Raw genomic sequence first — 15,367 nt, forward strand, 5'->3', positions numbered from 1 at the left:
CGGTGTAGATTTGACGATTGAAGAGACCAGCGCTAGGTTTGGGGTCCAAATCAACAGTATTGAAATGCATCACCCAGACACGTCACAAAAACTCATGACTTTAATGGGAATGGCTCGCTGTTGCCAACAATCAACAGTATCAAGTGACTTCATATCGACCTCATATTTGCATTCTTCATCACTGATATTAGTATTCATGTTGGGTACCCAGTCCTCCCATAGATGTGATAATGGTTGCCATTCATCCCAACGCACCTGTAAAGCCGCTGCCAGTTTGAACTCAAAGTCCTGTCTGACTCCAGAGTCCACCTCCACGATCCTCATCTCCTGCCGACGCCGAGACTCACGCACCTCCTTAACACAAGGAAGAGGACCGGAGAGCAACTGTGAGAAACTTCATCCATCTGTCAGAACAATCTGCTTTAAATACAGTGGGGAACTATATTCTCTTATAGCCACAATGAAAAACTGTATTGTAGACAAAAGGAACAGAAACAAATACATTGTATAAGTACTATGTCTAAGTCAGTTTTTTTTCCTTCCATTTGTGCAAACAGACAGAAGATTTGAAATTTTGTTTCTCTTCTGTCCGACAAAGTGAATGGAAATGTTTTTGTTTTTTTTATTGCCCATTGTTTTCTTTGAGTCTGATTAACTCGAGACGACACTAAATTCTACATTAATAACAGTTGATAAAGGAAACCATGACATGTCATCGGCCGTCACAGTCTTACCTCTTCAAACATGCCCTTCCTGAACTCCAGCTCTTCACTCAGGGACTGACAGCGGTTCTCCAAGTCTACACGCATCAGTGTCTCCGCCTCCAGCTGGCGCTTGCCAACAGCATGGCTGTCCTCTGCCTATAAGAAACATGAACACATGAAACTCAACAAAGACTGATCCATCATGGGCAAGCAGTGGAAAAATAGCTGAGAAGATTTATAAGTCAGCATCGAGCCAGTCTTTGGTACTAATCCACTGATCTTGAATCTTTATTCATTCATTGTTCCCTGTACCCACCTATGTCAGGTGTTATTATCTGTGATATATTATATAAATACTGGAGTTACGCTAGAATGGTCAATTAGGATGTGAATAATAATATGAAACAGAGTGCAATAAGGAGGGAGAGTGGATATTTTATATATGTTTTATATTTATATAACTCACAGATAGGTATTCGCCGTACTCTCTTTAAAAATAAAAAAAAGCCCGGCGAGTTCTTAGGAAAAACGCCCGTTTTTTTTGTCAAGGAGTTTATAAAGCGGCTGCGCTTTAAAAAGTCGCTTCCTGTGTGATCGGCCCCTCAGTCCTCTTACCTCAGAAACTACCTCCTCATTCACGGTAGCGTTAACTAATAACTTTCCACCGGAGCGTTAGCTAGCTGGCTAACGTTGCGTTCTCTCCTGCTGTGTTCAATGACTCAATTTATCAAGCTGGAGCTAACTTTAGCTAAATCTAAGTCAACAGAGCTCCTGGGTAACTTAACTTAGATATACCATAAAATATTAGATTACCATGCACTCGCACTCCCTTCTGGCATGCCCATCTGTTCGCAGTTCACTGAATATAACCCCCCTCCCCGCCTAAAAAACAACTCATCGAATCTACAAGATTCACGTAGGTCACCTATTTTGGTTTCAAAATGGCGAATTTCGCCAAAAGGTGGGGGATTTTCATGTCTGACTTTGTTTCACTTCAAACTATTCAACCCTTTTTTAGTATCTTTCCAACTTGTTTCTGTCTTGAACAGAAGACCTTGCGGTATTCACCTTAGCCAGCAGGCTCTTGACATCAGCCAGTTCAGAAGTCAGAGCAGCGTTCTGGCTCAGGGCTGTAGAAAGAGCTGCTTCGCTCTTGTGCAGCTGGCCCTCCAATCCACCAGCCCTGGACATCGCTGCAGCAAGATCCCCATCCTTCTTCTTGGCACTGGAACACATGGACAGAGGGAGGACAACACAGTTATGGCTTCATTCTCCCCCCTGACCTGCCCTTCCAAGGGACCGTGATAGAAAACGCTCATCTGATCTCCACATTCATCTGATCGCTAACAATGTGACCTGTACTGTATCATATCACCTGCGTGTGGCTTCTTCCAGGTCCGCCTGAGCCTTGCCCAGGTCTATTTGGAGCCTGGCTCTCTCTCTGGCAGTTTCATCTAGAACCCGTCGAGCATCAGCTAACTCTGCCTCATACAGAGCCTTCAGGCCAGTTACCTAGAGGGACACACACAGGCATTACTAGACTGCTTAGCTTGGTAAACAATACGTTAATAATAAATTTTTCACACACATTCAGTGTAGTGAGTGTGAATGGCTGAATGACGTGTAGTGTAAAGTGCTTTGAATGGTCAGCGGGCATACATTTACCATGTTATATTCTACAATTTTCAATTCCTTTATTTACTTTATTTACTTTAACAAGGATGACCTACTCCACATCAATATTTACATTTCAATTAGATTCATTTTGTATAGCCCAAAAATTACAAATTGGTCTTAGAGGGCTTTACAGTCTGTACACATACGTAAAATGCTCCTTCTTGGCAGTCCTGGGTACATACATTCCAACAAGATTATCAAAAACAAATGTAGACCCGTCCAGCTAACTCAAGAAAGTGACCGTAGAATACCGTTGGTCGTTGTTGAACTATGATTGGGCCAGTGCACTAGTAGTATAGTCTGTTTAAACATCAAGCCAAACAGCAGCCTGGAGCCGTAAAACCTGAAGTTCTACAATGCAGCCCTTTTGGCTGCAGGGATTTCCAGATGTGGGTCCCACCTCTTTCTTAGACTATCGGTGGCCAGGAGTGAGGCCAACTAATAGTACTGTTGGCTACAGGGGGACGGGAGCTGGCAGATTCATATGACACCTCCAGGTCTGGAACTTGAAAAAGGTACAATAACTATGTAATCTATGTAAAAATATAGTGGAGTACTGTCTCTCCCCCTCTGTGCGTCTCTAACAGAGCTGTGCTTTGTTCACATGACCGGCCAGCTATGCATTCTTTTAGCGCATGTTTATGCTGGTGGGTGTGCCCCAACAGCTAGCTCTCGCTCGATTGCAGCTAATAATGTTGTCTCTACAGACAGCAGAAATGTGTTGGTTTTGTGGCCGGGGCCGAGACCCGCAGCTCTCTTCTGGTCAAACCCCGTTCTGTTTGCAAGGATCAAAATATGTTTTTAGGTGCATGAAATTTGAGCTGTGTATGTAATTCTAAAAATTATGTATAATATATATATATAATAATATATATATATATATATATATATATATATATATATATATATATATATATATATATAATAATATATATAATAATATATATATATATATATATATATATATATGCACACAGCATATTCACACAAACACATTGAGGTGAAAGATCTCACATTCTAATAACATACTGCTGAGTCTTCTCGGGGTCCTGGCGTGACTATAAGCATGTGATGTGATCTAAAGGGATTTTACCTTGTGTCGTATATAGTCTTATTTCATGAGCTCCATGTTTTTGGGACAAAGGTATCACATATTACCTTTTTTTGTTTGATATTAATTATTAAGTACCAAACACATAAAACTGTTTTGGGACTGAGCCCTGGCTAAGAAAACATTGAATTTTTTCATTTGACTTCACCAAGAATCAAAACCGAAATAAATCATACTTTTCCTGGAAAAAAAATATATAAACACGATGTACCCTTGGGGACCGACTGATCTCAGCCAACATTCCATGGCTCAGATTACTGGGGCCATATCACTGGCTGACATACTAGCAGAGCAACTTCTGACAATACTAGAACAAACAATACCCCCAGAAGGATCACTTATTGAACATCTGCCTGTCTACGGTGCCGCAACACAAAACATCTTCTACGTCGTGGAAATTTTGATCGTGCACGTTTTCCGTCAAGAGAAGTAAAGTTGCAGCGGAATAAAGGAAACCTCGGGACCGGCTCATTGTAGAATGGCGCGTAGAACCGCCCGCCTTAATCTCCCCGGTTCCGTTATATTTGAATGCAGATCGGGGAGTGCACTAGTTTCATTTACTGTGGAGAGAGAAAAAATACGTAACGGCTCTCTTTCAGTGGTATATAACGCATACTTACAATTAAACAATATTAGACACAAAGCAGTTTAACTAACGTGAGCGCATCGATAACCTAGTGGAAAACAGTATAGTATGAACGACACCAGACAAGGACAATAGGAGGCTCAAACGAGGGCTAGCTTCTCCCCTTCATCTATTCACGTGGACGCATCGTGTAACGCTGGAGCGATGGCTGACGGTACCGGCCAGGTGGTCTGCGGCTGCTTGTCTGCGCGAGAGTGAAAGAAGAGTTGCTAGTTTTTGTTTCTTACCTCTCTGGTGGTCACCTCCTCTTTCTCGGACACTTTGAACATCAACCGGTCATTCTCCAGCTCCAGCGAGCGAACACGGTCGATATATACAGCGAGCCTGTCGTTCAGGTGCTGCAAATCTTGTTTCTCTTGTAGGCGAGAGATCCGCGTTGGGGAAAGGGGTGTCGAGGCCGCCGTCCGGCCAGCTTCACGGCTTGGGGTAGCTGTCGCCATGACGGTTCTTTCAACAATCCTGGGTTTGCTTCTTCGCTCCGTGAGGAATAAAGATTCACGTATCTCCTGCGGTCGTTAAGCGGGGACGCAAAAACGGTTTATCTCCTGAACCAGCGATAGGAGGGCAATCAATGAGTCGAGGGCTCATACAGTCGCAGAGAAGAGTTAACCGCGCTGAAACACTAAAGCGATTCCAAGATGGCCGACCCCTCTATCAAGACCGCGCCAAAAGCAGAGACCGCTTCCTGTCTCGCAAGGGATGATGGGAGAATGGGAAAGAGGGAAACCCCACCCTTACAGATTTAACGAAAATTGAGGAAAGGACATATATTATACATCTATTGCCTATTCTTGCCAAATTCTATTTATTTAAGTTTACAAACCATATACCAATTTTACTGCATTGTATTACATAGAGTTTAAACTCTCCTTAGAACTATTAAATGCTGTTCTAACAAAGGCCTTAATTGCTCATGGCCTTTCTTTTTTTTTTTACTGTTATTTTAAATTTCTGTCTATATTCGTATCTTCTGCAGTTGGCATGTTGGTTTGAATCAATGTATTTTGTCACTACTTGAGTTTGTCAAGTTGTAGATAATAAATAAAGAAAAATAAACCAATACTCTTAATAATCTACAACCAGACGCCCTGCTGATGCCTGTGCTCTCTGCCTCCTTCTGCTGACATGGATTGTGGTTATCTGGATCGTTATCAGTGCTACCCATATGAATAATTTTTCATTCATGTAATGTGCTGTAACTTTGTAACGTTATTCATTCTGGTCACATGACATTTATTGCGTCAGTCCATCCGGGGAGAGGGATCCTCTGTTGCTCTCCTGAAGGTTTCTTCCCTGTGAAAGGGTTTTTATTATCTTTATTTGGGGGAGTTTTTCCGGATCGATATGAGGTCCCTGGACAGGGATGTTATGTGAACAGATTGTAAAGCCCTCCAAGTCAAATTTTGTATTTGTGATTTTGGGCTATACAAAATAAACTGTATAATGCTTCCAAGTTGCTGCAGACTACTCTGCGGACAATCAAAACAATCTAGAAATATGACGCCATCCTCAGACAACTTCCATAAGTGCACGACACGTATGGACAAACACAACACTTGTAATGACTCTTTATTGGATGCATTCATATAAACTCAAATCAATTAACTTGGTCATACTCCACTCTTCTCCCTCCCAAAACAGAAATAAGGACACCAAAATATCAGTAAATGGTTTTATTTCAAAAAGAGAAGTAGGTAGACACAGAAACTAAAATTAAACTCTTGCACGGCCCCTCACATCTATTAATTACTGACCTGGAAGCTGTCCGAGGCAGTGACGTTGACGCCAGCACTGTTAGAGGCCGTGACGTTGCCGCTGTCTGAGTCTATGACGTTGCCGCCAGCTTACTTAGCTCCTTTAGCATAGGAAACACCGGACCTTCCATTACAAAAGGAAAGTAAAGAATTTCGCCCCACAATTCCTTGCAGCGGCAACATTTAAAGTGATGCACCATTCGGCCGTTAAGGAGAACAAATGATCATGAAGACAAATACAAATCATGTAAATAACCGTTGTTATAACTTCTAAATGTTTAGATGTTGTGAACTTTCAATAATCTGTTCAACCTGCTGGCAAACTACCAATGTTATATTGCTATAGCTAAAAACTAATCAGACTTATTGATAGTCGCTTTAATGGTGTACTTGCGGCCTCAACCCATATTATTTTGTATTACTACAGTTACAGCCGCTTTATGGAAGGGTTAAACTTGACTAGCTCTTCAGTTGGAAGAGAATTGTGGCATTGAGTGCAGCAACGCCAGTCCCTTTTTTAATTAATGTTTCTGATCATCATCTTTTGAAAACAACATTTTAAAACAGGATCTAGTCAAAAATTATAGGTCCCACAGAGTTGTGATGAAATATTTGGATGTTATGCTACCACAGGCTGGGTGTCTGAAACCCTTGGGTTTGTGCCTGTACTGATATTTGCATGTACTTCCCATGTCACTTATGATGTAATCATTAAAGTAGTAATGGATACTCAAAGCAAGTCGATACACAGCATAAATGCAGATTGCTGTGCTGACAATCAGAGTCATATACAAATGCTGCACTATCCTCAGACACTTCCATAAGGGCGCAACACATTTGTATTTGCAATGTTTGGCTATACAAAATAAACTGAATTTAAATCAATTGAATAACCACTCATATACTACATGTAATTTTACACCGTAACGAATATTTCATAACCATGACTGCTACAGGTAGAAATCACTTCATTCAGTTCAGTTTAAACATTTGTAGTCACTGTAGTTTAGTTGGTTCACCTTGTTTTGTAATTAATGTAATTATGTATATACAAATGTTTTTGCTGTGTGTTACTTCCCAGGAGACCAAAATACACATTCCTCCAAAGCAAGCCCAAACTCCGTTATTATATTATATATGAAAAGTATTCTCAGTTTTGAAAGCAGTGTCCTCACATTCTAACTTGTGTTAGACAATGCATACATTCTTAATTAAAAAATATGTTTTTCAAAAACTATCATCAGACGTCCACCATAGTCTTGGTGCCTGGACCACGAATCAAACAGCAGTACCTGTCTCCCAACGGCAGGGGCACTGCTCTGCCGACGCAAAAGTGTCTTCCGGGTCAATCCTCTCAATACCCCGCCTCTTTCCGGCAGCCGTCCTTCCGGTTAGACCGCCATCATAGACAGCAGGTAAGACTTAAATGGTGAAAAATATCAGCTAAAAGCCACGGGTAATCTCAACCATCCCTCCATTTCTACCGAATTAATTGAAACTACAGCGACATAATGATTTGACTTAACGCCTGAGCCCATTATTACAGCACAGCAACGAGTTAAATTACTCTAAATGTGTAGCCCTGTCAGTGAGTGACCAACATCCATGTTTCTGTTCCTCCAGCGGCCTGAAGCAGCTAATTATTTGGTATTGAACCAGATTTATAGTCTCAATACGATGCACGCAGACTCATAACACAGTCTGTCCAGAAGTTTAATTAGTATTTAATTAAACACTTCATGTTGTTACGCTAATGTCACCATTACTACCGCCCGCTCAATGTAAGCTGGTACCTCGCGCACGTCGTATTGTATGGAGCGGAATGCTTAAATTCGAGCTGCCCATGTTGAGCCGAAGTTGGCTTCACTTTGTGCAGTGAAACTGTTGTGCTGCGGTTAAACGTTGTAAATGAGGATGCTGCTCGGTGTCATTGCAACGTGTCCGCCCCCAAAGCAGCAACTTTAAGCCACATAAAGTGTGTTGTTTGCGGCTGTCCTAATGCTTGTGTGCTCTCTCCTGCAGACATGGCTATTCGCTACCCTATGGCTGTTGGCCTGAACAAAGGCCACCCAGTCACCAAGAACGTGACGGCTCCCAAACACAGCCGCCGGCGCGGGGTGAGTATCCCTCTGCTGATGGCCACTGGTCACCTGGTTCAGGGTTTCTTTCCTCTCACCAAGAAGCACAGCTTTCAGATGCCACAAAGGACATGTGAACTGTTTTGCAGTTTGTGCAAACAACTAAAAGGAGAAATTTGGTTCTGGTTAGACATTGACAGTTTCAGGGCTCAGCTTCACATCCTATCTTTAAGTTTGGATTCTAGAGACTGTTTACAGCCACATCTTAAGCCGTGTTTAAACCACTAAACGTCATAGTCCGGACAGTTTTTAGCCAACATTCCAATAAAAAGTCAATGTAATGGAAACTTGTGTTCCCATTTCAGTTGATTTAATAGTGTTGAACTGAAGTTTATCTTGAATTCTGACTGAACAGTGTTCTAATTATACATTTTAGCTTTGGCGTCACCACTTAGTAAAAGGGCGCTGACACCGGTGAGTTATCAATGACCGCCCTCATCCTCGTTGGGACAAACTTCTATCCTCGCCGGTGTAAACACTCTGTCCTGCAACTTACCATTAATTTGTGAAATAAGTATACATTTCAAATTTTAGTGATCCATATCACCCACTACGTGTCCCCTGAAGCTAAAACTCACCGGACTGATATTAAGTTGGGACTTTACAATGTTGAATGGGTCCCATGAAGTCGGCAGTGTTGCCTAACACTTCATCTGTAGCGAGTCTATAACGATCCCAGTTCAGATAAAGTGCAACGTGTTTAACGTCTGTCTGTTTCTTTCCTCCACAGCGTCTGACCAAACACAGCAAATTTGTTCGTGACATGATCCGCGAAGTGTGCGGCTTCGCTCCGTATGAGAGGAGAGCCATGGAGCTGCTGAAGGTGTCAAAGGACAAGAGGGCTCTCAAGTTTATCAAGAAGAGGGTGAGTTAGGGCTCAGGTATTTCTTCTCTCACAAATGGAGTGTTATGGAGCGCAACATGCACACAGAGCTTTAAACATCAGCTGCAGAGAGTTTACTTATATTTCACACTGTTCTTGTGTGTGAGTGAGAGTGAGAGAGAATACTTGAATCGGTCTAACGTTGCTGTATTTCCTCCTCAGATCGGCACTCACATCCGCGCCAAGAGAAAGAGAGAGGAGCTAAGCAACGTGCTGGCTGCAATGAGGAAAGCTGCCGCCAAGAAGGACTAATCTGTCACTCAATAAAACGTTTGCTAAACTACGGAATCCAGACTGGTGTGTTTGTCTTGTCCGTGTCCAGCAAGTGATCTTGACGGATAATGAGCCGGTTTTATGTCGAGAATGATGTTGTGCTTTCTTTTGGGGAAACTCATCATTAAACATTGAAACAAGCAATATTGTTGGTATACATAACCCATGTCACTTATCACTAATACAAATCCCTGGTGTTTAAGTCTAAGTTCACAAACTCCAATTATTTTATTCTCAGATTAGGACTTCAGTTAGTTTTTAGTTATATACGGTTAGGAATGTTTGTTTCTGCCACTCCCTGTTCCTCTGATTATCATTACCTAACATGCTGCATTAGAAACATTTCGTATGAGCCACGAAGACTGTTTAAGACAGAATGATGTAAAGACTCTTTATTTTTGAATTTTGACCACATTGTGATAGCTGTAAAATATTATTGCAACATATGGCACTGCAGAAAAGTACAGTTTGCAGGCATTACAACTGCATACATCCAGGAGACAAATCACACAAATTAAACAAATTACAATACCATACGCCAATGCATGGGTCAGGAATACTTAACTGCATTTTCACACTTTTTGTGACTGAATATTATTTGGAAGAATTCAATGAGGATGGATTGACGTCCACAGCTCACGATCACCTCATGGACAGCCCTCCATACATGCAGTCCCCCAACTGTACACAGGCAAAGCTACTTTGCACCATGTGGACCTGGAGACGGTTCAAGTCTGCCGTGAGGAGTGTGTGTTCAAAGACTTCCCATGTGATGAACACTTGATGGATGGTGAATGGACACTCAAACATACCACTGAGAACATCATGTTTGTAAACTGAAAACAATGTTCAACAAACAAAAATGTGGACAGCATGTTAAAGCTGTGACACTTGTTGAGCTTAACAAGGTCGCTGTGGTCAGTCCATCTGCCAAACATCTGGAAACCTACAAAGCATAAACATGAACCTTTGAAGGCAGTCCAGTTCCTGTTGGCCACCAGAAAGAATAAGTTGAAAGTAAACGTCGTCCTCATGATACTTTCCTCAGAAAACACTTTACACGATAAGGAACAATCATGTTCTTTAGTCTCTCTCTGACTGTGTTTCTAATTCACATCCATGCAAGGAGGCAAGGCGGATCCAAAGGACGGTTACTGAGAGAGAGGCAAGGTATCAATTATCAAGACCAGAGTCCTCCATAAAGACAGCTGAGGGCTTTCACATGCCCAGAACTGCAGCAGGGAGCATTGAGCATCCTAGTTTATTCTGAAATATAACTCCTTTCTCTTTGCACACAATTTAATCACATTTTAAAAGTTTAAAATCGTTTAAAGCTTTTGGATTTGTAACATTTCTGTACCTCTAGTGTCACCTTCAGGTCAAAGTGTCTAATCTGCGCCTAATCTGTGTCTTGTGTCTCTCCCCATTAGAAGCAGTAGTAGCGGCTGTGGAAGGGAGAGCGGGACGCAGCGTCGACACGCCAGGACACGGCAGCAACATTGAGAGCTCTCGGAGTCGACATTGAGTGCCCTCAGAGGGAGCGCAGCGAAATAAAAAGACATTATAATTGAGCTAGTACTGTGTCGCCCTCTTTTGTGCCTGTCGGGACTCAGAACGTAACGCGGACACGTTACAAAGTTTTACTGTCTCTGTAGGAGAATTTGTGTCAGACATCTCTCCACTGTCTTGTGGGGTACCGCAGGGCTAGGTCCTGGGGCCCCTGTTATTTTCTTTATATTTATTACCTCTTACACAGATCATTAAAACCTATAATGTTGCTTATCATGTTCATGAAGATGATATACAACTCCATGTCTCTTTTAAACTCAGTGAGGCTTTCAGTCTAACCAGCCTGCTAGACTGTGTAAACGCTATCAAGGACTAGACAGCAGGAAATGGCTTACAACTAAATGAGAATAAGATGGAAGTTCTAGTTATTGCATCTGATGGTGCTGTCCCTCTGATCAAGCAGAGCATTGGTCCAGTCTCCTGTGCTGTCCACCTAAATCTACGTAACCTCGGGGTAATTTTGATAAATCCCTGTCATTTGACCCCCATTTGAAGCAGCTGTCTCAATCTTGTTTTTTTTCACCTACGAAACATTTCCAAATTGAGATCTATTTTATCTACGGCTGAATTGGAGATGATCATACACGCTTATATCTCTTCACGTACTGATTACTGCAATGCACTTTTCTCCGCACTCAATAAATCTGCAATGAACCGGTTGCAGATAATCCAGAATGCTGCTGCCAGGACAAATAGATGGTCTCATATCACCCCCATTCTCATGTCTCTTCACTGGCTCGCCATAGAGCATAGGATCCATTTTAAAATCTCAACCTCACGTACAGAGCACTACACGGTCAGACTACTTCATGTGGGGCTAAACTATTTCGCCCTTATTCAACAGCCCGCAACCTCAGGTTCAACAAGTTAAATCTTCTGTCCCTCCCACACACTCGCTTTAAGACCGGTGGTGACCGAGCTTTGAGGCACGAGCTCCTAAGCTCTGGAAAACTTACCCTTACAAAATTTGGTTTGCTGTTTTGGTGATGTCTTTTAAAAAACAACTAAAGACTTACCTATTTACGCTGGCGTTTGTCTAAATACCTACGACCTGTTCTTATCTGCTTTATCTGTTTTTATTTGTTTTAATGTTTTGTTTTGCTGCTCCATCTTTTAATGTGTTTTTCAATCTGTACTGCACTTTGTGACGTCTTTGTCTGTGAAACATACTTTATAAATAAAATCATTATTATAAGTTCAGGATGGATAGCAGGCTGGAACCAATAGTTCTCTCTGCAGACCTGATGATCCGCTGCAGTCTGGCTCGGTCTTGTTTGGTGGCCGATCCAAATCACACGGTAATGGAAGAGCAGAGGGATCAGCAGCTCCTAAAGCAGGTTATATTTCAATGGCGCAGGAAGTACAGCCTCTGCTGGGCCTTTTTGCAGAGGACAATAAAACACACATTGTCTTCTGGTCTTAATCTCTGCACATCCGCTTCCCTCAGCAACGCGGAGTATCACTGTCTCTAGACTAACATTTACATTAAACTTAAATTATAACCATTACTTTCAAAACCACAATGATAATATACAAGGGGAAAACAGTAACACTAAGTGGACAACATAAGCAACTGCGAGAGCTTGTGGCAAACATTCTAGTAGAAGAAGACCTGCAGACGAAAATAAAACACATTGGTTTCTGGTCTCTCACTCACATCCGCTTCCTAAACAAGTAAAACAACAGAATTGCGAAAGGTATATGTAATGCCGGCCCGATGCAATACAAATGGCGCCACAAGGCTAAATGAAAGACAAAAAACATACATTTTCGCGGAACATTTTCACGCAACAGCTGGACACCGTGATCATATTAGAGATCATGACTGTATGTAACATAACCGGTTACATTTTTTGGGTATATAACCAAATAGTGCGACATAATTTCCCACACAATTTACCTTCAGCAATGCAGAATATACAATTGTGAGGAGAAAACGGGATTGCGGAAGTATATAACCAAATAGCGTAGAAGAAACCCGGTGAGGTAATTTCCTGGGAACAGATTTAGGAAATACCACTAAATAAAAATTTTAAAAAAGTCAACACAAGGCATTACTGTACATTTAACCAAGTTTAACTTGAACAGTTAAGTACACAATCTAAAACTCGTCATAGCTCTTTGAGTTAAAGAGAAGAAGTAAATGAACATAACTAAACAGGGATGCAGAGATGCTTTCTATCCTATGGGTCGTCTGTAAAGAAAGGAAACACTCTCACTACTTGCCTTTGCAAATATTGTGCCGCTTCCACCATGAATGACATCTGCAGTATTTCTCTCCATAACGTGTTGCAGAAGTATCTGAGAGTGGCAATAGCTAGCATTCTGTCATGTGTCTTATCAGCTTTTTAAGAGTTATGTCACTGACAATGTTTATTATGTTTATGTTTATTTTTAACGTAATGATATTTAACATTTTTAACGTGATGATATCTGACATCCAACATTTACACGTCACCAGTAATAGTTATTTAATAGTCAGCTCATTGAGCATTGCATATTGCTTGCAGACCGGCAAGAGGATGTAGCGACCTGTGAAGACACCGCAGATAATACTGATGGTAATAATGAAGCACATGCACACTCCTTATCTTATCATTTCCACTTTTTATCTCATAATTCTAACTTTTTCTTTCGTTATGATTTACCATGGGGATATTTTCCCTATCACAGCTGGATTTTCATCTTATTTATTTTCTTTTACTGGTGGAAATGGCCTTCCATACAAATCAGCTGCGTAAGTGTCTACATTCTTGCTCCTCTGTCACATACCAGAAGGAGAGTCCCGGTTCCCTGATATGCGGACTGCACTGCCCCCTGTGGCTACTGGGACAACAGCATCTACGTGTGCGTTAGATAATGGTGGTGTCCTGAGTTCACCCATCCTCAGTAAAAGTTAGAGCTGGAGAGCTGGCACTAATCCTGTGCACTAGTTCAGTCAGGGCGTGGCACTCCCAGAGGTGTGTTTATTTGCTGATCCACACAAGAGGTGTAATTACCTGTTTGAAGACACTCCTTCAGTGTTTTTCCTAAAAGCAAAGAGACGGTTTGAGCTACACTCTCACTTCTTTTCAATGCCAGTATAAAGTAATTCCAATGAACTGGTGGCACAGACATCTTTGGGTTTCCCGAAAAAATGAATAATAACCAGTCGTATTGTGTTCCTTCCATGTACACAATTTAAAACGGACGGGAACAAACAACAGCATGTTGTCTGGTCGTGTCCATGTAACTCACCTTATTGTTACGTCTTCTTTTTAATGTACGTATTGATACATCACTTTGTTTTTATGAATTTTATGTCTGGGGGTTTTTTATTTGACAAAAAGTACATTTTCACAGGAAGTAGTGATGTCCTCCTCTGCATCCTGTTTTAGTTTACATCTGTCCAAAATGTCCTTACTTCATTTTTTTTATCATATGAGATATTTGTGTGGCATTGTCACGATTAGCATATTAATTCTTGAGTCATGTGAGGTCACGGTGACCTTTGACCACCAAATTGTAATCAGTTAATTTGTGCCAAATTTGAAGAAATTCCGTCTAATCGCATTCACGAGAACCGAACATGTACTGTTATTGCTGAGGTGGCATAAAAGCAACGTCAATTGTTGGTTCAAGTCCCAGCATGCCATGGCACTCTGTGCAAGAACAGCAAGTGTGCAAGCTTGTAACAGACACAAACATACAAACATTTTGGGCATAATAGTAATTATGGAAAACAGATCCACATAACACCATAGGCAGGAATGTACAAGCAGCAGGCTCTCCAACATGCAGGAGGTGGGGTCCTTCCCCAGACCTGCACCGCTTGGCACTGGCCTCCAGTGATGCTCGGGAGATCTTCTACAAGGCCTTCTTGATTATCTTCCTTACATTTTATGCTTATACAGCCGACAGCTAACAGACGTCAACACACAGCATGATTGATCTGGTATAGACCAGATCAATCATGTTGTGTGTTGACTTCAGCTCTATTAGCATAAAAGCTATGAGCTATGTTTGCCAAACACACTGCAGGTCTATGCTGCCTATCAGCTGCTAACAGCCAGCTAGCGCTCCTCCTGCTTCATTGGAGTCAGAGTTTATCACTAATTGTCAACGACAGTATACAACAGTCAGTAAAATGAACTGAACCCTGAATCCTGAACTGATGTGAGGTCCAAATACATAATTTTCTGGCTGAGATAATAACATTGGTGTTTATTAATGGCACACTCAAAATCCTGACAGATATAGTCTGCTTGTTTATTCATAAAGGAACATTAAACAAGTGTCTGATGAGTTGTTGTCTGTTTTTTCTCCCACCAAAATGTTGTTCTATTCTTTTAAATTTGGGCAGCAATCTTCAGTTGATGGATGACATAGACAAAGATATTTCATCAGGATGTTAAAAAGAAGATGACAAAAATGTTACCTGGGGAAAAAGATCAATTATCAAATGTATGACACAATCCAAAACAATGAAGGATCTGAAACATGTAATGTGCTTGTAAAATGAAATTTATTGTATGAAGTAACTGGTAGTAAGGGGGAACATATGTATTTATATCAACTAATTGCACGTTGTATAGATGGAGCAGCAGAAAGGGGTCGTGGTCTCCTGAGCCTG

General features: G+C 41.5%; 2 protein-coding genes across 2 annotated transcripts in view; one reads left to right on the plus strand and one right to left on the minus strand.

The window, feature by feature from the left end:
* Positions 1-4,789, minus strand: part of lmnb2 (lamin B2) — a 13,573-nt gene extending 8,784 nt beyond the window's left edge. Inside the window, exons 1-5 of the mRNA XM_068593252.1 lie at positions 4,366-4,789; positions 2,080-2,216; positions 1,773-1,929; positions 735-860; positions 256-354 (exon numbers count right to left, since the gene is read on the minus strand). Coding sequence (XP_068449353.1) covers positions 256-354; positions 735-860; positions 1,773-1,929; positions 2,080-2,216; positions 4,366-4,578 — 732 coding nt within the window. The 5' untranslated portion in view covers positions 4,579-4,789. The remainder of the gene's footprint in view (positions 1-255; positions 355-734; positions 861-1,772; positions 1,930-2,079; positions 2,217-4,365) is intronic.
* A 2,399-nt stretch (positions 4,790-7,188) lies between these two features.
* Positions 7,189-9,201, plus strand: rpl36 (ribosomal protein L36). Its single transcript, XM_068593251.1, has 4 exons — positions 7,189-7,307; positions 7,915-8,009; positions 8,761-8,895; positions 9,076-9,201. The coding sequence occupies exons 2-4, from the start codon at positions 7,917-7,919 to the stop codon at positions 9,163-9,165; spliced, it is 318 nt and encodes a 105-aa protein (XP_068449352.1). The 5' UTR covers positions 7,189-7,307; positions 7,915-7,916; the 3' UTR covers positions 9,166-9,201.
* Positions 9,202-15,367: the final 6,166 nt, after the last annotated feature.

Source organism: Clinocottus analis, unplaced genomic scaffold (genome assembly GCF_023055335.1).
Source record: "Clinocottus analis isolate CAN_PGR_092001 unplaced genomic scaffold, fCliAna1.0.p SCAF_29, whole genome shotgun sequence".
Classification (NCBI taxonomy): domain Eukaryota; kingdom Metazoa; phylum Chordata; class Actinopteri; order Perciformes; family Cottidae; genus Clinocottus; species Clinocottus analis.

Excerpts from the sequence above, each read along its gene's own strand:
- rpl36 (XM_068593251.1), top strand. The coding sequence starts at position 7,917 with ATGGCTATTCGCTACCCTATGGCTGTTGGCCTGAACAAAGGCCACCCA. Across the intron at positions 8,010-8,760 it reads AACACAGCCGCCGGCGCGGG|CGTCTGACCAAACACAGCAA; the intron begins GTGAGTATCCCT and ends TTTCCTCCACAG. Across the intron at positions 8,896-9,075 it reads TCAAGTTTATCAAGAAGAGG|ATCGGCACTCACATCCGCGC; the intron begins GTGAGTTAGGGC and ends TTTCCTCCTCAG.